The sequence below is a fragment of the Pyrus communis genome, chromosome 1 (genome assembly GCF_963583255.1).
Source record: "Pyrus communis chromosome 1, drPyrComm1.1, whole genome shotgun sequence".
Classification (NCBI taxonomy): domain Eukaryota; kingdom Viridiplantae; phylum Streptophyta; class Magnoliopsida; order Rosales; family Rosaceae; genus Pyrus; species Pyrus communis.
The window spans coordinates 20231673-20255023 of NC_084803.1; the positions used below are offsets into that span (position 1 = coordinate 20231673).

Here is a 23351-nt window from a genome sequence, read left to right on the forward strand (position 1 = left end):
TGATTGAGAGGTTGGTGTAGGAATTGATGAGCCATCTACCTGTTGTTCACGCCCAAGGAAGGAAACATCATATGCTGATCCTGAACTTTCCACAGATCCCATTGCTACCCCAAGTCTATATGCCAAACATTCTCTTTCAAGAGGCTGCAAAGCCACCCACAGCTGCAAGAAAGCTTCAAAACTGACAGTGTAACTGCACAACCCTTTACACTTGAGGAAATTCATGTGGAGTCCTGCTAGAATGTTAAAATCTACAAGAAAAAGAAGAAGCTTAATGGCAGCCCAATTCTTCGTCAAGAAATTCAACCAATAAAAAAATTATGGGTGTTAAATACAAGGTTTAAGTCAGTTTGGTAGAGACATCAACCTATTTGTAAAAACCCCTATTTGCTTACAAAAATTCATTCACACGGAAGGGTGGATATCAAAGATTCAACCAATGAATTTAAATGCACAATTCAAGTCAATCCTTACCTACCATTATCCAATGATGCAGCAAAAGAGTGGTTGATTTTAAAAGGACAAGTAACGTGATCATCAGTTCCTCTACATCTAGCTATAGACGTTAATTAAAGCGCTAATTAGGAGGCAACCCAATTTTTCGAAACTCTTTTCTTTTTATTTCCATTCATTTTATTTTCTTGCTTTTATTCTTTATCACCAAAAAAAAAAATCAAGAAAATTGAAAAACACAAAAGTAGTCATTTTTTTTAGTTAATTAGTATTTTATTTTGGGTTTATTCTAGTTAGATTTTTAATATGTGATCTTTGCAGGTTGCATTTGGAGGCAATTTAGCCCTAGATATCCACTGAGCGGGCAAATTCTCCCTGCACCAGGTTACCACTTCGAATCCAGGTGCCTCTGTTTTCTTTTCTTTCTTTATTTTTCTGTTTTATAATTTGTTATTTATTTATTTATTTATTTTTAATTTTTGTTGTTTATTTATTTTTATTTTTTTATTAGTTTTCTTTGGTAGTCTTTTTCATTTGAGTTATTTTTATAGTTTTATTTTATTTTTGTCATGTTTATTTTTCACACCTTGAAGATAATGTGTGATTTAAGTTTGGGGGAAATAAGATTTTTAGGTTTTTAATTTTTGAGTCAATTAAAAAAAAAATTCATTCTTTTTAAGTTAATATCCATAGAATATTTTAAACGTTAGAACAAATGGACATGGTGAAGGTTAATCCCATAATAGAGTCTTTTCTATTTATCATTGCTTAGACACTAATTCATGAGTTATACTTTGAAATTTTGCACATTCACATCAACATGGTTTGTGGGGAGTGAGATTGAAACACTTACTTTTAGTCTAAGTTTATTTTTAATTTTTTTTGTTTTAAATAAAGTAATGGTTAGCTCTTGTTATGAATAAAATAATAATTGTTCCACCCGAGGTTTTACTTAGTCACCGGGCCAGTCTTGCCTGATCAGTAGTGATTATCGCGTCAAACGATAGAGTTTTGGCATAGGGTAGGGTGGTTGGTTGGTTTCGTAGTCTTTTCAGCTCGAGTTAGTAAGTCATTAGGGGTGTTCTACAACTAGTGCCCTAAAGCCTTAGTGGTTTGGAAGTCATTGACCTAAAGCTCGTTACATGGGTTAGATTGAAAGCTTAAGGGAACTGGCATTGCACAACCACCATTGTTACTAGGAAAAAAAAAAAAAAAAAAAAAAAAGGAGAAAAAAAAAGTGAAAAAAAAAATTTTATATCAAGTTATTATGTCTGAAGTGTGGAATAAAAAGGACAAAAGGTAGGGATTTTAATCAAGTCTTCTTAGCCATGTTGGTTCACTTTACACCAAAAGAAGTTCATGAATTATTTTCTAATTGATTCTAAATGGCTTAGACTCTATAGTGGGATTAGTTAGAACTTTTGAAAAGATGTTCTGATTTTTAATGTTTTCTATGATGACAACTTGCAGGTGAAAATTTTGTCTTAATTAATTTTTGTTTAAGTTTCTAGTCTGCTAGTTTTTATATTTGTTTTTTAGTTTTGTTTTGATTGAGGACAAGAAAAAAGCTAAGTTTGGGGGTATTTGATGAATCCATACTATACCATATATTTTGCCTTATTCTTAGTTATAGTTTATTGGTTATTTTTAGGGGTGGAAAAAATTCCCAAAAATCCCGAACCGAACCGAAAAAATCCCAATCCCAAACCAAAAATTTCCCAAACCGAAATTCCCGAAATTTTCGGGATGCTATCCCGAACCGATCCCAAAATTTCGGTATGGGATTCGGGATTGGCTTCTCAATATTTCGGGAATCCCATACCGAACCGAAAATATATAATGTTAATTATTATATATATATTTATACATATATATATATATATATATATATATATATTATTCTTTTATAATTGATGCTAGTAGTTTCTAATTCATGCTCTGCAACCTGGAATGCCCTACACCTTGCATATTTTTCATGTTCTGTTTGATATTCATGTGGATTTTATTATTGCGGCTGCCATGGCTGATGATTTCAGAAGACTTGATTCTTTTGTCTCTCAACAGATTGCAAAAAGGGTTTAATTAATTTGAATTTTGACTATGATAAAAACAGTAAGACATGCCAGTGTTCAATTAAATGGTAGTGTGAATGAAATGAAATTCCTAGTTCATGAATGTGTTCTTAAATTATATATTTGAAGAACAATTCATAATTTCATATTTCAATTTGGGATTCCCGATTTGTCCCAAAATCCCGAAAATATTTCGGGATTCCCGAAAATTTGGTTTGGGATTGGTCTTCAAATTCCCATCCCAAAAAATTTTGGTTTGGGATTCGGGATACTAGTTTCGGTATGGTATCCCATACCGAACCACCCCTAGTTATTTTGGTGGAACTTTGATATTTTGTTATGTATTTTCAATGTAGGACATTCAACTTCATTTGGAGCAAAAAGTGATCATACAGATGAATTTTGGAGTGATTTCAATTTGGGGATGTTCATGAGTGTTTCATGATGATTGTGTCAAAATTCCAGAGTTTTCTACCAAGTCGTTTGACCGTGGAAATAAAATAAAGACTCAACGCGCAGCTTTCCCAAATTGACATTTTTGGATGTTTTGGGTATTTTAGAGGCCAAGATGGCATATTTTGAGGAAGATTCCTTCTGAAGATTTGTAGGGGACATCTTCAACTTTCAAAAGAAACTTTCTAGGACCAAATCAGAGTTGATTTGGTTGGTCAAAAGTCTGATTTTCTGATAAGTTCGAATTTCAATTTAAATAGGAAACCTTTTATTTCCTAGTTATCTTATTCTACTATGTTTCCTAGTTTTTAGAAGACATTTTTTAGGTAGGATTTTATTTTGTAGTAGTATTAAAAAGGTTATTTAGCCATTAGAAAGGAGAACGCATCAATACTTTGCTAGGCTTGGAGAGATTTTGACGATTCAAGTTTATTTTCAAGGTGTTTTCTATCTATGTTCTTAATAATATTTTATTTAAAGGAAAACTAATGAGAATGGCTTGAAAACTTTGAGTTTTAACGATAAGGACAAAATAAATGGTAAAGTGAATAGTACTAGGTTTGACTTTTTAGTGTAAAAATGTGGTTTTTCGTTAAAGTAAACAGTACTGCGGGCTTTTCGTTAAAACTCCCTTTATTTTATGATTGTTAGTAACTGGTTTCGTTTGCTAGGGCGAGGCCACGAGTCTTAGCGAGAATAAGTAGTTTCTTTTCAATTTACTTATGATATTATGCATGCAAGTTTTGAATTATTAATTACCGATTTAAACTATCTAATTGTCTTGATGATTGGCCACCGTTAGGATATTTAGAAAAGTAATTTGATGCAATTTTGGCAGAGGGTTGTCCCTGGAATTGACTAAGGCTTCTTGTGGTTAATATGTGTAACTTCTTAGGATGGACGACACATCTTAAGGGTTATATGGTTTTTCAAAAGGATTTCACAAAACTTAATGAGTCTTGCGTGTTCACATTCGATCTGGACGCCACAGATGGGTTGCATATTAGATATACGTTCTATGTTGGAGGTTCCAAGTAGGGCATACTTTAGGAAAACCTAACCTTCAAAATATGCATGGGTAATTCATAAGTAATTGGAAGAACTACATATGATTGTTAAGGTAACGGCGGAAACTAGTGCTTAAATAGATTTTCAAAACTATTTTCTTTTATTCTCTTTACTTTGCCAATTTATTTAATTCTTTTTAATTAAATTCGCTTTTAATATTTTAGGTCATAAAATCAACCTCTTCCAAATTTTGTTTTCAAATAATTAATTAAGATTTGGTTTTAATATAAATTATTAATTCAATCCATGTGAAAAGTGACATGGTTTGAGCTGCTATACTACAATTACCTTGTACTCTTGCAAGTATTTTAAGTACTTTTATCCTTACTTTTGCAGGTGGTAAAAATCTTATCATTAATTGTTTAGATAATCCCAAGTGAGATCGTAGTACTCTGTCTCCATTTAGCAAAAGACACTTGGTTTAGTTAAATCCAACCCGAGAAATGCTTTGCAGCTATCCTATTAATTACTTACAACTTCCCATAAAATGCTAAGAATTGTTTGGCCATTTGCCTGTAGAAACATGACAAAGTGAGTTGCTAATCCATTAAGTAGTCTCTCTTGCCTTAGCAAGTTTCTCACATGGAGAGGCACCCCCTCCACCAACAAATTCAAAAATTGAAAGAGAAGAAGGCAAATGCCATACAAACAAACCTCTCATGAAGAAAAACGTGACTTGATGCAAAGGACAAAATAATTGGAATCGTCTTTCCTTCTAATGAGACAATACAGATTAAGAATCTAGACAACCGTTGTTCACTCTCAGTTTGTGATAAAGACACTCAAAAATCAATATTTAAAACGCTCAGAAAAAGAGTATAGGATGAAATCTCATATGTTTCTCAAACTCATGGTGCTTGGATTTGATGTTAGAGGCAATCATGTGAACCAATTCTTATAGAGTAAGTTGAGTTTCTTCATTTATATGACTATTTTTCCACTTTTTGCTCTTGGTGGTGTCATATTCATCTAAGTTCATTCTTTTGCAACCAAAACTCTCTACCAAACTAAGCATAAATTATTAATTTTTTATAAGCCCCAAAACCCCAATAAAACTCCAACTTCTCTTCACAAAACCATGAACTCACAATCTCAAAACACCACCACCAAAACCTGTGATCCAGAGTGCACAAAACCCTCTTGTTTCTTCTGCAGCATGAATGAGCCGGACCCGTCTATCCGAAATGTGAAAATCATCAGAGCCTTGTTAGATTTGCCTTTCAGCCATGACCAAGAACATGTCCTTGTACTAAGCAGCCTGTGGAACATAGCCATGGAAAACCCTAATGACCCTGAATTTCCATCTCTTGGAATATTTGAATGCATGGCAAAGCTTATTCACAAAGGAGTCAATGACAAGGAGTGGCTGCTGACTGATCAGAACATTTATATTCCTTACTATGCTGCTCATATCATCGGGTCATACGCCATGAACATAGTTGAATTTGCTGAGAAGGCTGTAAAATCCGGGGTGGTTTTGCCTTTATTAGAGCTGATGAGAGGTGAGATCACATGGGTGGAGCAGCGGGTAGCGGTTCATGCTCTTGTTCATATAGCTGGACATGACAAGGTGTTTGAAGAAGCCTTTTCTGCAAATGAGTTCGAGATTGTAGAATTAGCCATGGAGATAGCCTTGACTGGCCCAAAAGAGGTTTACGATAAGTTTGCTGGGTTGGAACGTACAGAAAGATTGAAGTACCATTGCAATTTGGTTACAAGTGGGGTTGATGGAGGGTTGGAGATTGAGAACCGAAAGGCGGAAGAGTGGGCGAGCCAGCTTCAGTGCTGGTCTTTCAGCCTTCTCCACTCCTTTGCATGCAGAGAAAAGTCTCTAAATTTAATCTGCAAGAAGGAATTCTTGATTAAATTGTGTGTAATGTGGGGTGGTTTGGAAAATCAAACCTCACCTGCTGGAATTGGGTTGTTGAGAACACTTTGTCAAACCAAATTTGGTAGACAAAGTGTAGCGAATTCGGAAGAAGTCGTGGAGGCACTCTGCAATCTGTCGAGGTCATCAGATGATTGGCAGATCATGGCCATTGATTCCCTCTTGCTTCTTCTCAAAGACCCCGAAACAAGATACAAAGTCATGGAGAAATCAGTTGTGTTTCTTGTTGATCTGGTCGAGCTTAGAAGCTGTGGAGGAAGACCGAAAGTAGGAGACACAATTGCGCAGACGCTCTTAATAGATTATCATAAAATAAAGTATGGAAATTTAAAAGTGGAAAGCAAAAACGCTGAGATAGCATTGGAAGAGATATGGGATTTGAAGGTTGACAGAAAGAGGAGAGAGAGACTAATGTTTGAACAAGAAGTTAGAAAGAAAAAATCAATGGTGAAGGAGCTGAAGCAACGAGGGAATGAAAGCTTTCGGTCTGGGAACCTTCAAAAAGCTGTGCTGGAGTACACAGAGGCCATGGATTTGTGCCCGCTGAAGATACAAAACGAGAGGATCGTGCTGCATAGCAATAGAGCTCAGTGTTTCTTGCTGTTGAAGAAGCCTGATGCTGTCATTAGTGACACCACCCGAGCTCTGTGCTTATCTAGCTCAATGAGTCCTCATGGTAAGAGCCTGTGGAGAAGATCACAGGCTTATGACATGAAAGGGTTGGCCAAAGAGAGCTTGATGGACTGCTTAGCGTTTGTTAATGACCGATTGAAGTCTGAGGAACCCAAAACTGAAAAAATCCCGAGCTACGCGGCACATATGTATATCAAGCAGATGAACAGAACCTGGTTGTTTGCTCCTGCCACGTCCAGGACGTTTAACATGCATGAAGATTTATTAGAACTCCATGAGCGCTGTGAGTCCTCTTAACTAAGCACAGTCTATTAATCTCGATTTGCAACGTTGCTCTTTTCTTATTTTGGTAATTGCTACATTTTTATATTAAGTAATAGTGTAATACCAATAATGTATCACTTTAGAGTTTAGAGTAGTATCTAACACATTGTCGATGAAGCATTCTTCTCTTCTTATTTGGTAAAGCATTGCTAGAGTGGCGGGTAATACTATTTACTTTACAATATCTATTACATTATCAAAGAAAGCATTATCATTTTCTTATTTGGGATAGTCAAGTACCAATTAACATTAACTACTAGGTTGTCAATATCTAGTAATTTTGACACTGTATCAATTTTCAGTATCCAGTACGTTGCCGTTGCAATATTACTCTGATTCTTACTAAGAAAATCTTGACACCAATCTACAGTAACGGCTAGGTTGTCGATATGTGGTAATACCAACAATGTATCACTTTACAGTATTTAGTACATTGTCGTCATAACATTACTCTTATTCTTACTAGGAAAATCCTGGCACCAATCTACAATATTAGCTAGGTTGTCGATATGTAGTAATACGACAATGTATCACTTTACAATATAGCACATTGTTGATGCAACATTACCGTTTACTTATATGAGAAAGTCGATACCAATTTACAGGTTGTTGAGATCTAGTAATAACATTTTATTAATTTACATTATCTAATACATGGTCAATGCACAATTACTCTTTTCTTGTTTGGGAAAGCTATGTACCAATTTATAGTAATTGCTTGATTTTGATATTCGATAATACCGACACTATATCACTTTACAATACCTAATACATTGTAAATGCAATATTACTCTTTTCATAAACCCACTGGTAATGTTTCACTTTCCATCACATTGTGCTCCCACTTGTGCTTAATCACATTCATTTGTCTTACAGGCAGACCTACCATTGAAGAAGAAACATTTGATGAACAAAGATGGAGAAAGGTAGAAAGGGAAAGAAGAAGAAAGGATATAAATCTTAGTGATAGAGTGGGAAGATTGAAAATAGGGTAAGGGGAAGAAGACAAAATCAATAAACTTCTGCAACTCGAAAAAAGAACAGACATTCTCTGGCTTCCTCTCCATCAGGATTTAAGGACAGTTTTGTCTTTATGTCTACAGTCCACCGGCAGTGTGTTATGCGTATTGACCATAATGCCCTTATTATTTCAAATTTTGGGATGGGGATTGTCGGTATGACAATTTGGTTTTTCAGAGAAACCATGAATCATTTTGTGCTATTCTTTTTCCCTTCTTTTTTTTTTTTTTTCCTTTTTTTTTTTGCGCTTTTTTTTTTTAGCAACATTTTCGTGCTTCAAAGATTGACAATTACAAACTTTCAATTTCAATCATTCTCATAAAAAGTTTTGTGGTGTTTCGGAGTAAAGGATGGTTTAAATTTTTTAACCGATATATTTTTTATTTCTTTTTTATTTTTTTATCAAAAAATTCAACAATTAAAGAGACTGAATTATCGATACTCTAGAGCATTATATAAAATTTTGCATTTTCATATGCATATCATAGATCTTGGTTTCTTTGACTTCGTTACAAATACAGATTTTTCATTGGCATGGTACTAATCATATGAATTAATTTCTTTGGCATATTATTTTGATAAAATATTTAGAGTTTCCACGGGGATTTGAGTTGCATAATCTGCTCATCAATTATAAATGTTGTAATTTGTATCAATTTGTGCAATTACAATCATCTCTTCATGCCACGCGTAATGTTACAATCACACTTATTAAATTTTCATGGTAAGGTGTACTTTCTTACAGATCTGCCAACTTTTTTGATAAGGTGTACTTTCTTACACTTGATATTGTAATTAACCATTATAAAACCTTCTAGTAACATAAAGTCCTTCAAAACCCAATCAGATGTCGTTTTAAAGTATCATACCAAAAACTAATTGCACTCTTACTTTAGCAAAAGATAAATAATTTTATGGATGACAATTATTTGTTTTTTTTTTTTTTTTTGTCAAATGATAACTTTTATTAAATTTTAATAGAAACATTTATATCTTCAGTAAGAATATTAAATAAAAACTCTGGACTAAGAGCATCCCAACGAAAAACACTTTTATGCGAGGCAACATATAAGGCTACAGCATGAGTAGTGGCATTTCCATTTCGCTTGACAAACACAAACCTTACCCCTCCTAACTGAGACGCCAAATGACCAATATCATGGATAAAACACTCCAAAGTAGCATCTACCACATACTCCCCATTAAGCATACTAATTATCACCTGAGAGTCAAACTCAATCTCCACTTCATCACAACCCATCTCAATGCATACCATTAACTCCGCACAAATCACAACAGCTTCTGCCATCTCCGCATTATTGAAAAATAGGCCTCCTTTCCCACCAACCGCTTGCAGCAATCCACCAAAGTCCCTCATAACCCACCCATATCCTCCTTTGAGTGTCTTCCCACATCATGCACCGTCACAGTTAATCTTAAGCACACCATAATTTGGCCGCCTCCATCGAACTGATTGTCTAGCAAAGATAGCCCCATCCTCATCCTCACAACGGACAACAACTTACTTCTTAGAATTATGGCATGCTCTGAATTCAATAATTTGATGCCTCACCAAATTAATCCCCTCCATGGGATTAGTCAACACTCCTTTAAACACCATCTCATTTCGACTCTTCCAAATTCTCCACATAACAAAAACACACTCTTGCAAAAGCTCCTCTTGTCTATCTTCATCACGAATCGAGCACATAACCCTTGCCAAGACTCACGAAAATCCTACCCCATGATAGACTTCCATGTCTAGCTACATAGAGCATCAGTACCACAACACACGACTGAACTCGCATTCAAAAAACAAATGTTGCTCTATGTCCTCCGTTGCTCCACATTAGATTAGTGAATTTTTAATGGCTTACGATAACACCCATTTTTTGACACATTTTGTATATCCCACTCCATAACTTTTTTCAAAGATCCAAACCATTTATCTTTTAGAACTGCTCTAAAAATTATGTCCATAAAAATTACCTAAATCGGAAATCATATGACAATTGAATTAAAGATAGTTACTTTAATGTTTACTTGCAAAACTATACTCATCAACTTTATTCACTACAAATAAATGTTTTTAACAATTTTAAATTTGCCTAATTTTTTGCAGTACTAAATTGAATGATATTAAAGACTATCTATGACTGATATATGATATACCAATACAATAGAGTTATAATAGGACTAATTGCTAACTGATATAGTATAGCACTCTTTGAGAACACTGCTACAGTAATAGTGGTATTTGAGAGCATTTCCCAAATCAATTTGATACATGTATATGTGTGTGTTTCGTTCATTCACATTCGGTCTCACATTTTCATGAGACCTCCATTTTTAACAAACAACAAAATCATCTGCCGTTACCGTTAAAAAGAATTGGAACCTCATGACCCGTCTTGACACCGACTCCAAACCTCGATGGTGTACGATGTAGTTAGCTTAGCTCAAAGGAAACAAGGGAAAAACTACGGTGGCAAACAATAATGTCCCAAAAAGTGAAAAGATAGTGAAATATTGAAAATGTATAATATAACAAGTATGTATTGTGAATTAAAATTGCAGGTCAAATTTATTGTGATGAACAATAACAAATGCAGAAGCACAGAAAATAACAATTACAAATTTATTATCCAAGGGAGCCTGTACAAGTACAACAAATAAACATACAGCATGCATAACATGTTTACAATGATACAAGTAGGTGTAAGATTTGCAGAAATCTTGCCTCAAATTGACTCAGTTTCCGTCCGACGAATACCACAAACAATCTTCCCGCTTACAATATTTGGCTGCAACCAAGTCAGATTCAGGAAGTCACAACATCGTATCACATGATGCGTATTTTATATGTCGGAGCTTCATTTGAATACTTGGATATCCAATATCTAAAGACTGTACAATAAATTAGGCCTCGTTTGGTTCCTTGGACTGAATTAGATTGGGTAACTCATAAACTCTTAAGGTGTATTGATTATTGAAGGTTATAAGTGAATGATATTACAATCCCGCCATTTTCGGAGGGATTGGAAGGGATGAATTTCCGTAATATGTAATCAATTTCCAACCTTCAAATTGGCCACAATTTGTTTCATTTCTTCCGTCGGCTTATCTTGAAATCTAGTGGACGTTGCAACAGTTGTCCAATCCAGTTCAATCCTAGAAACCAAATGAGCCCTAGTTTTGAGCAATCAGAGAGCTATACTATATTCTCATTAGACCTACTGATGCAGTGAACTCACCTCTTCAGGACTTTTAGAAGCTCAGTCATTGTAAGTGCTCAGAGCAGCAACAACTGAACCGGTTGTAGCCAGAGTTGATTGCACATCAGGATGATCTTTCCAGGATGTCGTTGACTTCAGACACGGATACAACCAAGTCTTCATCAAATTAACAAACGAGTCCGGATCAGAGTTCAGAATGGCTTCCCAATCTACCTGTAAACCTTGTGGGATATTTCCTATGAACTCCATATTAGCAGCAAGAAATAATCCGAGCATAACAACAAACCCAACAGCTGCAGAGCCTCTTGAAAGAGGCATAAAATTGTACCTGAAAGACAATTACGTATGGATGTAGTCTTTATTTAGATCTATATATTTTTGGAAAGACAAACATGCCATATATATGCAACAAGGTTAAATGATATACCAATAATACGTCATCCTTAAAATCGCATCTCTCACATTTTCAAGCACGGTGAATTCATTAGATCCATAATTTTCACCGCAATAAGCATTGCATATAGCCTGCCAATACATAGTCAATGCTTGCAAACATTAGTAATCTGTTCAATCAAACGATTTGAAATAAAAATAAAATATGCCAACAGGGATTGTTGATACTCCAAGTGAATGACAAACATTAGTATAAACAAATCGTTTTTTTGAGTAAACATTAGTAATTTGTTCAATCAAACGATTTGAAATAAAAATAAAATATGCCAACAGGGATTGTTGATACTCCAAGTGAAGGACAAACATTAGTATAAACAAATCGTTTTTTTAGCACCTCCAGCTAAAAGAATCTGCCCAATGGAACCAGCCTAAAGTCCATTCTATCCACAGGACTCACCATGAAAGAAATAGTAAAATGTGGGACTGCATCTTAAGGTTCTGCTTAAGCATGATATATGGTGGCTAAATGTAAGGTATATCTCGAGCACATATTTCTGCTTACATATTTAATTAACCTAGCGTTAGCAGTCTGAAATGAGAAAAAAGTATATCAGGAATGTGGGATTACTCGGATTTAGAGTCCTGCATAATCCAAGAAGGATTTGTGGTAATTCTGAGAAGGCATCAGTTTTGAACAATATGAAAAATGAGAGTTCACAAGGTTTGCAGACATGTAAGAGAGGAATAACACTTCAGAGCATGTTTTGTTTCATGGCTCAGTCTAGGTTTCAGGTTGGAATCCATTGGATGTAGGATTAGCAAAATCAAATTCAGATATACTCTATGCAAGATCTGGTACAAGCATTTCACTGGCCAACACAATGCTTCGGAGATGCTGTACATACAAACTAGGGGATGGTAAGACATACTTCTCATGTCTCATATTGCGCATCTGTTCTTCCCATACAAATATACAAATGTATTGCTCATATCAAGGATCCCCAGAAACAAATATATAAATGTATGGATAGAAATACAATAAAATTTATTGGCTCACATAGAAGGGTGTAGGGTAACTTACTTCCCATGCCTTCGCCATTTCTGCATCAAACTCATCCCACCTTGAAGGCGTACAAGGTGTTCTGATTGCAAAGTCATATTTGTTCTCCCCCCTGGAATAGTCAGTTGATGCATCCAGAAATTGAAAAACGGAAAGAAATAAATAAGATGGAAAAAAAATAAAATAGAAAGGAAAAACAGAAAGTTGTAAGACAAGGAGCTACATTTTTACTAGGGTAATCCTTGTCCCTTCAAGATGCCTCCTGAAACAAGCAACCAGTCAGAAATTAGGTGTGACATGGAATTAAAATGTGAGGACGTCAATTTTAACAATATGCAATCTTACCCCTCAAAGGCAGTACTATCGCACCAAGTAGACAACCAGAAGTCCTCACCAACCACTCTGTATAAATCAGTGCAAGATTTTGCTTGCATAATCTGCACAAATATAAATATACTAGTGAACAACTATTTACATATGAAAGAAAAGACTGTTCAATGAGGGTTATACATGGAGAAGAAAGCAAACAAAATATGAATTAAAAGTGATAATATCATTTAGGAAAAGGATAGAGTAGCCTTCGTATCAAAATATAAGATTTACAAGAGTATAAAAAACGCATTGGTGAACTCACATCTTGCAATTTCCCATCCCTGGATAAATCAATAAGGTTATCGACCTTATTATACACAAATGACCTTTCCTTCATTATAGCCTTGGCGACTTCTAATGTTCTGCCACATTGACAAGTGATGAGCATTCGAGGAGGGCAATTGTTTGAACAGTTCAATACAAAATGGAACCATTATAGACCTTCACCTTTCAAAATTTGGGAAGTAGCGAACAACTTTTGCTTGTCCAAGGATCAATGGTGTATGAGACCCAAATCCAGCATTAAACTCTTCACTGAGTTGGGTAGAAGAAATCCAGGTTCACATTAGATGACAACATAGAAGAATATTTTACTATCTTATTTAACCATTAAAATGGAAATCAGAATGAAATTCAATCCACAAATGATCTCCAGTGGCTATTGAGCATGGAAATGATTCACATATAACAATCACATGGAATACCTTAGCTTGTTAATCCACACAACAGGGTCACACGGTTCAGAAATCTGCCGCCATTTGACAGCTATCGAATAAACCTCATGCCATGACATCATAGACCGTGCAGATGAATTAGCTTCTGTAATTCCATATGAAGTTGAGGTCTCTGAAGAGCTACTTGTACTGCAACCAGCACCGCCTCTATTCTGGCTGGGCAAATTAACTCTTTCCCTTCTCCGGCCTCTCTTACCAAACTTCAAGGTGCTTTTATTATTGGAATATTTCCACTCCGCTTGGAAGGAACGCCATGCTTTTGAAACCTTTTGTGCAACCTCAATAACTGCCAATCCTGCCATACGATGCTGGTAGACATAGGATATGAGAAACTTAATAAAAATTTTGGTTGATTAATTCAAAGCACTTCATGGCAAGGAAAACTAGAAGAAACAATGAAATATATTATATCCTATGCATGTAGAGTTGAAAGTGCAAAACGAGTCAAAAGAAGAATGCCAAAAGCCCCAACGTAAAATAACAACCCGTATGAAAAAAGTATAAAAAAAATGCGGAAAAAGTTTACTTGTTTTCTTCTTTACAAAAATATGGAAACTGCACAAGTTAAGTTTAACTTGGCTACACCAACACAATAGGTCAAAATTAACAGTTCTCACAGTCAAGTACAGATTTTAGCTCCCTTTTCAAAACTTATTTGGAACATGAAAAGTTAATTCTTGTCTTTAAACTGGCTCAAATATAAAAGCTAATTCTCAAATTACCCAACACAAGCATGGTCACTTCTAATCATCAATTTGTGTTTGGGACAATGAGGCGAATAAAATGGGTCACGTACAAGATGTTTCAGGTAATAGTGAAACAATTCTTGATGTGCACCTCTGGTGAAATGTTTGGCAAATATTTCAACTGAGCAATTTTTTAACAGATGATATACCATTTAGCATCTAGGTATGAGAGAGGAGAAATATCATGGGGCTTGAATGCATTGCAACATCTGCAGCTTCAAATGAATCTAACTGATCCAGGTTGTTCAATTTTAGGGGAAAAACTAGAGGTGCAACTATTCCTCAGGTAATATGTTTACTTAAAATGATAAAAAGTTGAAACTCGAAAAAATGGCAAGAAAAAAAAAATTACAATTAAGAAGCCACATCAATAATTGTAGACAAACTTCAAAGTTAATCAAATCACCTGACGTCGATTTGGTAAGAAGCCAGGACAGTCATATTGGATTTTCCTTCCAATTGAATCAGCAGCTTGCAGAAGAGCAGCCTTCTGCTTTGTAACTGGAAAATCTTGCTTTCTAACCTTACCCTTCTTCAAAGATTCACGCAGGGGAGGTTGTCGAAAGACCTTTTCGCATACATTCTTGGGGTGCAATCTCTTGCACCAGTACTCCTGAATATTTGATATTGAACAAACAATAAACATAATGTAGGAGAATTTGGAGCAATTGGTTAATGTTCCTTTTGCATATTGATTTATAAGAGGCTGTGTTTTACCCTCTATTTGGGAAAAGATGGTTGAACTTTATAGCCAAAAGAAAAAGAAGTTTTTAGTGTCCTCTTTGAAAACCATGACTATTAAAGTGCATTTGGATTAAGGACTTTAAAGTTCCAAGGAACATGAGACTCAAATGTTAAAAATGCAAGAAAAGAAGACTACCAACGACCTACTCAAGCACATTACAAAGCTTCTTCTAGCACACCACAAAGAGACCAAAAAAAGGACTTACAAATGACACCTAGAAAGTTGTCATTTCAAAACTCGAAGTTTTCTCAAATGTACTGGATCTAGTTATTTTCTTCCTCTATCTAATTGCTGCAGGTCATCCTACCAAATATAGCCCAAGTTCCATGTTACTTTAAAGACCCTAATCCAAACATGCCATTAAAGTTATAGTTTGAGTTCTTTTTGAATTAATAACTTTTAACATGGTTGGCTTTATAGCCTCTTTGCAGTGGAAAATAGACGATCTTGAGAGTTTCATATTTCAGCTTCAATTTCACAATTAGTTGTTTAAAGGACTAGGATAAGGGAATAGCTCCTTTGTATATTTTATATATATCCGATGACATTGTATACTTGATGCCTTTTGTGTTATTGTTTACAGTATGCCAATAATGCATGTTATTTGAAGTATAACTGTGCCACACATTGTAAAGTTTCTGATTTGAGAATTGAGACGCATGCACCTGCTGAAATGGTATGACAAAAAGTAGATGCAAAATTAACACAATGAACTGAGAATCAAGACCAAATATAATTCTCAAGAGATAATACCTTGAAAAGTGAATCAATATCTCCATCAATATCAAACCAGCAAAATTCACTGTTGATTCTTGATGCTGTGTATAGAGCAACCTCTTTCTGGAAACAAAACAAAATAACAAAGTTATAGTTTTAACATGTAAGCAATGAATAGTTTGAGTTCAAGTAAGGCCATCGTCAATCATCAGTTCCCCTTGTGTGGTATTGTGATTTATCATGTATACGTTTTCACTCATGAAAGGGATACTACTGTTTCATACTACTTTCATTCAATGTATTTGAAATAACTAAATAAAATGCAATGGAGCAAAGTGTCAAAGGTTCATCCAAGATATATGCTAGAACATGGAACCGCACGCCAAAAGTTACAGAGTGCACGCTATGAGTCTGGCTCTTTTCACATCAGCACTTACATAGTTCTTACAAGCAGAAAAATATCAATGCAAGTGCAAGAATATCAACATCAAATAAGCCATATTATTCCAGATCAATTAAACCTGATAAAAAGCAAGGCATTGCAACACAAACTTCTCCATTGAGTCTAGCTCCAAATCGAGCACAGCGTCGTAGTCCTTGACCTGTGACCAGTACATAACTGAAACATGAATAAATATGCAGCTGATATTCCTAACCAATCAAAGAAATAACTTCTAATACCGCATGTCCATATTCTCCAAGGGCATGGTAGCAGGATGCCCGCAAATACAAGCACTCAATATTGGCACTCTCAATGCTCAAACCAGTTGACAAATCCTTAATAGCCTTGCTGCACGATAGAATCCAGCAATAAATTACAGACTATTTCAAGGGGTATGATTTCACTAACAAGATACCACAAATTTAGTCAGGCATCTCCAAGCAACATTGGCAACTTTTTCATCTATCAATATGGTCAAATGTCATCATCCTTAACATAATACTTAATACACCCAATATGTATGGAAACTAGAAGACCAAAAGTATAGTGCCCCACCACAAAAAAGAAAAAATAATAAAATAAAACAAATAAATAATTATACAAGAAAAAGCTATTGTGCCTGTGGACTATTGTAGTGCCTAAGTGGATTGTTGTATCACAAAAAATATATCGTCCTTGCAAGTGATGATCACAATTTATTAAATCATCTACATATGATCAAAGACAACGGTAATATCCATATCCATAAATCATTTATGCTTCAGAAGGTCATGCAAACATGTTAGTAGTAATATGGTTAATGGACTACATGTCAATCATTGAAACCAAATATATGATTTGGTAGAACGCACCTGTGTTCTCCCATCCCATGGAGCAGTAGTCCACGCAAATGATATGCTTTGGCAAACCTTTCAGATTTAGACAGAGAAAAAATCTCCAGTGTTAACACCAGGCACCTGAAGGTCAACATGAACATTACAAACACAAATGGCTTAGTTCAGACAGAAAATGCTCACCTCCCATCAATTTGCAGAGCTTTCTGCAGACATTCCAAAGCCTTGGTTGGGTTTGCCGTATCTTGATAGAACTGAAATAACCAACATGCCCAGAAGAATAGTATTTGTAATAAGTTCTAACTGCTTGATTTGTATCATCCAAAATGGCAAGTCCTATTGGCTCTATAGGAGTGAACTAATAAACTGCTACCAAGCATCAGTTATGACTTATGAGCCTATCCTTAGATTCTAGTGTATTATATGAGTACCATGTTGACTAACAGAGACATTGTCCCATATTGATTCCATGGGACCCTGCCTTTCACCATGAATGATGCCATTGGAATGAGGATATGCAATGAAATGAACCAGACGCACACAAAGCTTTCTCAAACATTAATGGAAATGCATTTGGCCTTGGTAAACAAAATAATTTGCCATGGATACCTGGGTTAGCTGCAACCATGCTTCAAGAAATTTCGGATCCAGTTGAATTGCTTTCAAATGTGCCTCCTCAGCTTTTTTATATTCACCGATAGAGGACAATGCTAAACCCTAGGGAAGTCAATTTCAGTTCAGTCAAGACTCAATAGGACAAGATATAATACAGGGAAACCAGTGTGACCAATCACTAGACTAAAGAATCAACAGGAAACCGAATCTTGAAGACTCACCAAATATGTGTACGCAGATGCATTATCCTTGTCAAGTTTCACGCATGCAGTTAGGTCTTCAACGGCAGTGTAGAATTCCTTGAACTTGAAGTTGGCAATTCCTACAAAAATTAAAATGCTACTGTCATTATCCGTCTATAAAAAAAATTAAAAAAAAAAAAAAAAAAAACTCGTTCTTTTGGCTACTAATAAAAATACAGTGAATAGATTTCCCAATATGTGTAGTTCTATAGATTTCCCAATATGTGTAGTTCTATCGGCTATTGTGTTATAGTATTGAAATTATCATATAAGTTTAGGTTATCATATAAGTTTCATTTGTTACTCATAGTACTGAGGTTATCATGCAATAGTCTCTGTCACTTGCATATAAATTTTCATTTAATATAATTAAAGACCTCACAAACTTCAATATCAAGCTTGTACAGCTATTAGACTATCAATCTCTCTAGAAAATTGTTTGCCTGCGTCATTCTTAACATCCTAACAGCACTTATTGCATCAGGAAAGACAAAACGAAATACTGAAATTCCTGTAATACAATTTCATTTTGTTCATATAAAAGATGAAAGCATTATGTTATAGCCTTTGAAACTGAGTCCTGAGATATGATGATTAATGAAAAGATATGGGGTTTGAGCTAGGTACCCCTTTCGTGCAAAATGTCGGCTGAATTTGGTTCAAACTCTAATGCCTTGGACAAATCTTCAATAGCCTGGAATCATGAGGAAACAAATATGCAAGGCAGTCCTTGTGTCATAACAAAAGAATTTTTCTTATTATTTTACCAATAATTAAGTCGGAGGAACAGTGTACAACCACAATCAAAAACATTCATTAGTTAAATTCAGAGATGATACAGCTACATGGAAAGATTGAGATAGCATAAACACCTCAACAAATTCTCCCATGGCAGCTCGTGCTTGTCCTCTCCGTTTCCATGCCTCACAAGCTGATGGATTTGATTCCATGGCCTGAACAACATAATCAGATCGACTACTTGCAGGTGAAGGTGAAGCCAAAATATTTTTATTCTTTTGTCAGATATTATTTAGTCAAATACCTTTGTAAAATCAGCTATTGCAGCATCAAGCTCTCGTTGGAATGCATAGGCTGTCCCTCTCCCTATTAGTGCCTCTGGATAGTTAGGATCCTCTTTCAATATCTGTGCATATAATTATACAAAAATGCAACTGCTCATAAAACTTGCTAATGGCCCCATAGAACAATGACCCTCTAGACTTGTTCCCTATCCACAAACAAGAAACAAAGAAGGGAAAAGAACACAAATGGAAGCGGAAGACAATCAAGGAAAAGTATAGATGGGAAGACAAACTGAAATTGCCAGAAACTGTTCAGGATGACTGGCATGGAGTGAAGCTTTACCTTGTCAAACATAGATATGGCATGAGCATACTTCCCTTCATTAACCTTTAAAAAGTTGCATTATATGTTAAACAGAATATAAGGTTTAAAACGCTGGAAGTTCAACACAAACAATAACTGTGCTCAAACAGACAAACTGTTACCAAATAAAGGATTATAACATACCTCTGCTATACCTCTTGATAGTCGAAAATCCACACTTATTGACTTGGTCTTTGAAAGTCTAGCAACAGAGAACTTTTTACTTCTCTTGGACTCCTCACCAATTTCATGGCGTATATCAGATTTAGTACTTAGTTTAGGGGGTGTGGGAGGAGTTTCTGTTAAATCACTTGATTTGCTACAAATCATAGGTAACTTACTGTATGTATCACTTAAATCATTGCATGATTCAGAATGTAATTTATCATTAATATCATGATTCCCATTCATTTGGCTATCAAACTTCTTACTCCCTCGGGCTTTATCACCAATTCCATTGGATGCGACAAAATTTCCATTTCCATTAACCTTGCTATGGACCGCGGAGGTAACTGTTGATTCACAGCATAATTTTGATTCACCACTCAATTTATTGTGATTCTTATAAGTATCACCAGATTTACCATTAATATGCGGGCTTGCTTCGGACACAAGTTTAGATGATGCTGACTCTTTTGCTTGGTTATCATCTCCATTACTTTTGTCCGTCTTTGCAATTGTTAAAAGCTCTCCCAGTTCTAGCAACTGCTTCAGATCTGCACACTGACGCAAGGCATGTTCATAGCCTTGCTCCCAAACCAAAAAAGCATCCTCTTTCCTTCCCAAAGCAGAAAATGCACGGCCTATAGGACAAAAACCAATTCTAAGATCGCAAAGATGCCTGAGCCCCAAGAGTACTTCATGTCGAATCATAAAACAATCGACTAAGTGCACACCGAGAGTGCACCAGTATGCATGCATCACAAAGAGCAACATAATTGTAACAAAATTAACTGTCCTGTTTCAGTGTGTATGCGTGTATATTAATTATGCGAAAAAGTGTACATTCTCTTAAATGTACTTTCGTATATAATGTCGGGGAGTAAGCTCCTAATTATTGGAATAACCAACTATTAAAAATACATAAAATTTAATTTATAATTCTCACACAGAACCTTCATTAAATCATCGTTAAGGAACTTCTAGATCATACCAAAAAAAAATCTGGTAAAACAAGGACCGATACAATCAACACCACCGCAAGTCATCTAAATAATGCACTTGTGATTCCTTAATATCATGCTCACAAATTTTTGGCACTTTTAACTCGGCATCAACTAACCACTCAATCACATATTCTGGTAACACCTAAAATTCAAATTAAGATGACCTAAAATCTAATCCAAGACCTCTAATTACGAGTAGCTTAACAGTTTCATAATGGGAGCTATAAATATCAGCTAATTACTCCAATTATATCAAATTTAAAGAAAACGAAATAAACATTCCAAGTCAAATAAGAGCAGGAATTCGACGAAAATGATCGGAGAAAAACCTTTGAGGATGTAAGCTTGAAGAAGCGCAGGGTCCAGCTGAAGCGCCCTATCACAGTCCTTAACCACGTGCTTGTGGAGCTCCAATTGGCTGTAACAGAATGCTCTGTTGCTGCAATACACCAACATTCAGAGCCACGCAAAATCGATCAGAACACAATTCATTTAACAAATGGAAGATCAGCAAGAATCGAACAAGCAAGTGAGAGAGATGGAGAGCGCGGCGGACCAGATGTCTTGGATGGAAGAAGACTGGGAGAGGAGGGAGTCGATGACTCGGATGGCCTTGGACCAGTCACGTGAGGTGCAGAGCTTGGCGAGCTCCGCCCTCTCGGCGACGGCGGCAGCCATTCTGAGTCGCCGGAGTGAGGGATCGGGATGTCGCGGGAAGTCTCGCGTTTTCTGTGTGTGTTTGATGTGTGTTCCTTTCTTCGCTTCAACGGCTCAAGCAAGAGGAAAGTGGTGAGGTGGGGGTTAAAGAGGGATAGGGGTAAAGTTGGTAATAGGAAAAAGCTGAGAGTCGAAAACTGAGAATGGGGCGACTCATAACTAGATGGGCTTGCGTGCCTACACGTCCGATTCGCACGTGTTTCGAAATTTGACGTGATTGGTTGAGCTTTAGCACTTTGTTTGACATTTTGTACGGCAACAATCCAAAACCAAACCTCTCCATGTCGGCTGGGCCGGACTTTGAATTGGGTTCGTTTGTTCTTTGGAATGTGCTATTCAGGCCCATTTAGGAACACGTTGCAAGCGGCATCTTTATCACTTGTCAGTCACTACTACAGTCTAGTGGTATTCCTATTCACTTGTAAGTGAGAGATATTAGGTTCAAATCTCGTAGATGAAAAATTCAACATCAAATTATGTTGTCAATTGTATGGCTTAGCCGAACTATTTCCCCTTAATATAAAATATATTGTTGTACTAAGAAAAAAAAACATCCTTATCACTTGAGTTATAAGTTCCCGTGCAAAGATATACTCATATAAAGGATGGGATATGATTAATTAATACAAACATGAGTGTTTGGTACTTACATAAAAAATAGTCGCCAAATTAATTAAATAGTCCAGTCTATTTTACACAATCAACACCGTCAGTCTATCCACTCCAAAAAACCGATATTTTTTAGACCGGAGCTCTAAAACTTGCTGAAAACATAAACACGCATCTACTTTCTCCCTTGTCGTCTTTGAGTTTTCTCCGTTTCTCAAGTTGTTGGTTTCCTTAAGTTTCCAGTATCTCCTCTCTCAAAATACTTCGGATAATTCAAATAATTTTTTTTAATACAAATGATATAACTACTTTAACTTATATTAAGCGAATAGTCTGAACCTGAGACGCCACGGGTTGAAAAGGAACGCTCTAACTATCTGAGCAATTTACCACTTACATCCAAACAAGTATTTGGATTAGCATTAATGTTGAGCAAAGTTGGAGTTGTTTGTCATAAATGAAAATAGATAACCTAATTTAAATCAAACCACATTAAGAAATAATAATACTTGGTACTCCTCAAAATAGTTTATGACAGATTCACAAAACTTTGTGCTTATAATCAAATTCATTCATATTAATCACTACCCTCACCACCACAACCACCAACGCCACCCCACCAACATTGTAGCATTTAGACTCGCACCACCAAACCCCGCTCATTGTATCATATGTGATGACTTGCTTAGGCTACTACCACCCTAGACACGACCAACTTCACCGTTTGAGCCACCATCACCTCCACGGGCACCACCATTTCCATACCACCGCTCTCTACCACCATTGCCAGTGCCACCACCCACACCTTCACCGCACCACTATAAGGCCCAAGTCAAATACATTTTTCTTTACTAACATGTTTAGTACATAAAACTTAACATCATTTTCGTTTTAGTCGTTACACTTGGAAACTCGTTGCCACAGCTACACTGATTGCGTTTTTTTTCTTCCCCCTTTTTGCTCCCCATTCTATTCGTAGAGGTGGTACTCTGGATCCTTCCTAAATGTTATATGCTTGTATTTTTTAAATAATTGCCATGTGAGAGTTGCGTTGTTAGACTATAACGGTATAACTTAAGTTATATATTCCAATAACAATCATTCGATCCATTAATTAATTTTAAAAAGTTGAGTTTCTAATATAAAATTAATTAATAATATGAGAAATAATCTAGCAACATAGGTAGTAATCTAACTCTTATAAGCCCATGTAACTTGCAAGGTTCTTTATTTTCCTGGTGTGATGTGTGAGATTGATACTGTTCATACGTTTTCTCATGTATAACAAATTTTTAAGCCTAATATATGAATAACACATACTAAGTGATGTGTAACACGTATAGTCATTGAACTTTACAAGCAAGACAATATATTTTGATACAATAAAAATTCCACCAGAAGATCAATTGATAATATAAAACAATCTA

The 23351-nt window shown here is 35.7% G+C and overlaps 2 protein-coding genes across 3 annotated transcripts; one reads left to right on the forward strand and one right to left on the reverse strand.

Moving 5' to 3' along the window:
* The first annotated feature begins 5124 nt into the window (after positions 1-5124).
* On the forward strand, positions 5125-7237 carry LOC137721662 (uncharacterized). The gene is made up of 2 exons (XM_068460711.1): positions 5125-6850; positions 7194-7237. Exons 1-2 carry the CDS (start codon positions 5125-5127, stop codon positions 7235-7237), a joined length of 1770 nt encoding a protein of 589 aa, XP_068316812.1.
* Positions 7238-10528: 3291 nt separating this feature from the next.
* On the reverse strand, positions 10529-21414 carry LOC137741462 (suppressor of RPS4-RLD 1-like). 2 transcript variants are annotated; one of them, XM_068481178.1, is made up of 25 exons: positions 21155-21414; positions 20928-21037; positions 20017-20235; positions 19577-19944; positions 19412-19456; positions 19089-19190; positions 18919-18999; positions 18674-18740; positions 18026-18126; positions 17799-17906; positions 17373-17443; positions 17208-17264; positions 16596-16704; positions 16436-16516; positions 15951-16037; positions 14859-15065; positions 13677-14014; positions 13420-13506; positions 13235-13334; positions 12946-13037; positions 12824-12862; positions 12622-12712; positions 11575-11672; positions 11166-11475; positions 10529-10715 (listed from the first exon to the last, which is right to left on the reverse strand). In XM_068481178.1, the coding sequence occupies exons 1-24, from the start codon at positions 21274-21276 to the stop codon at positions 11187-11189; spliced, it is 3069 nt and encodes a 1022-aa protein (XP_068337279.1). In that variant the 5' UTR covers positions 21277-21414; the 3' UTR covers positions 10529-10715; positions 11166-11186. The 2 variants fall into 2 exon arrangements, with proteins under 2 accessions (XP_068337279.1, XP_068337272.1); XM_068481171.1 differs by having other exon boundaries at positions 19577-20235.
* Positions 21415-23351: the final 1937 nt, after the last annotated feature.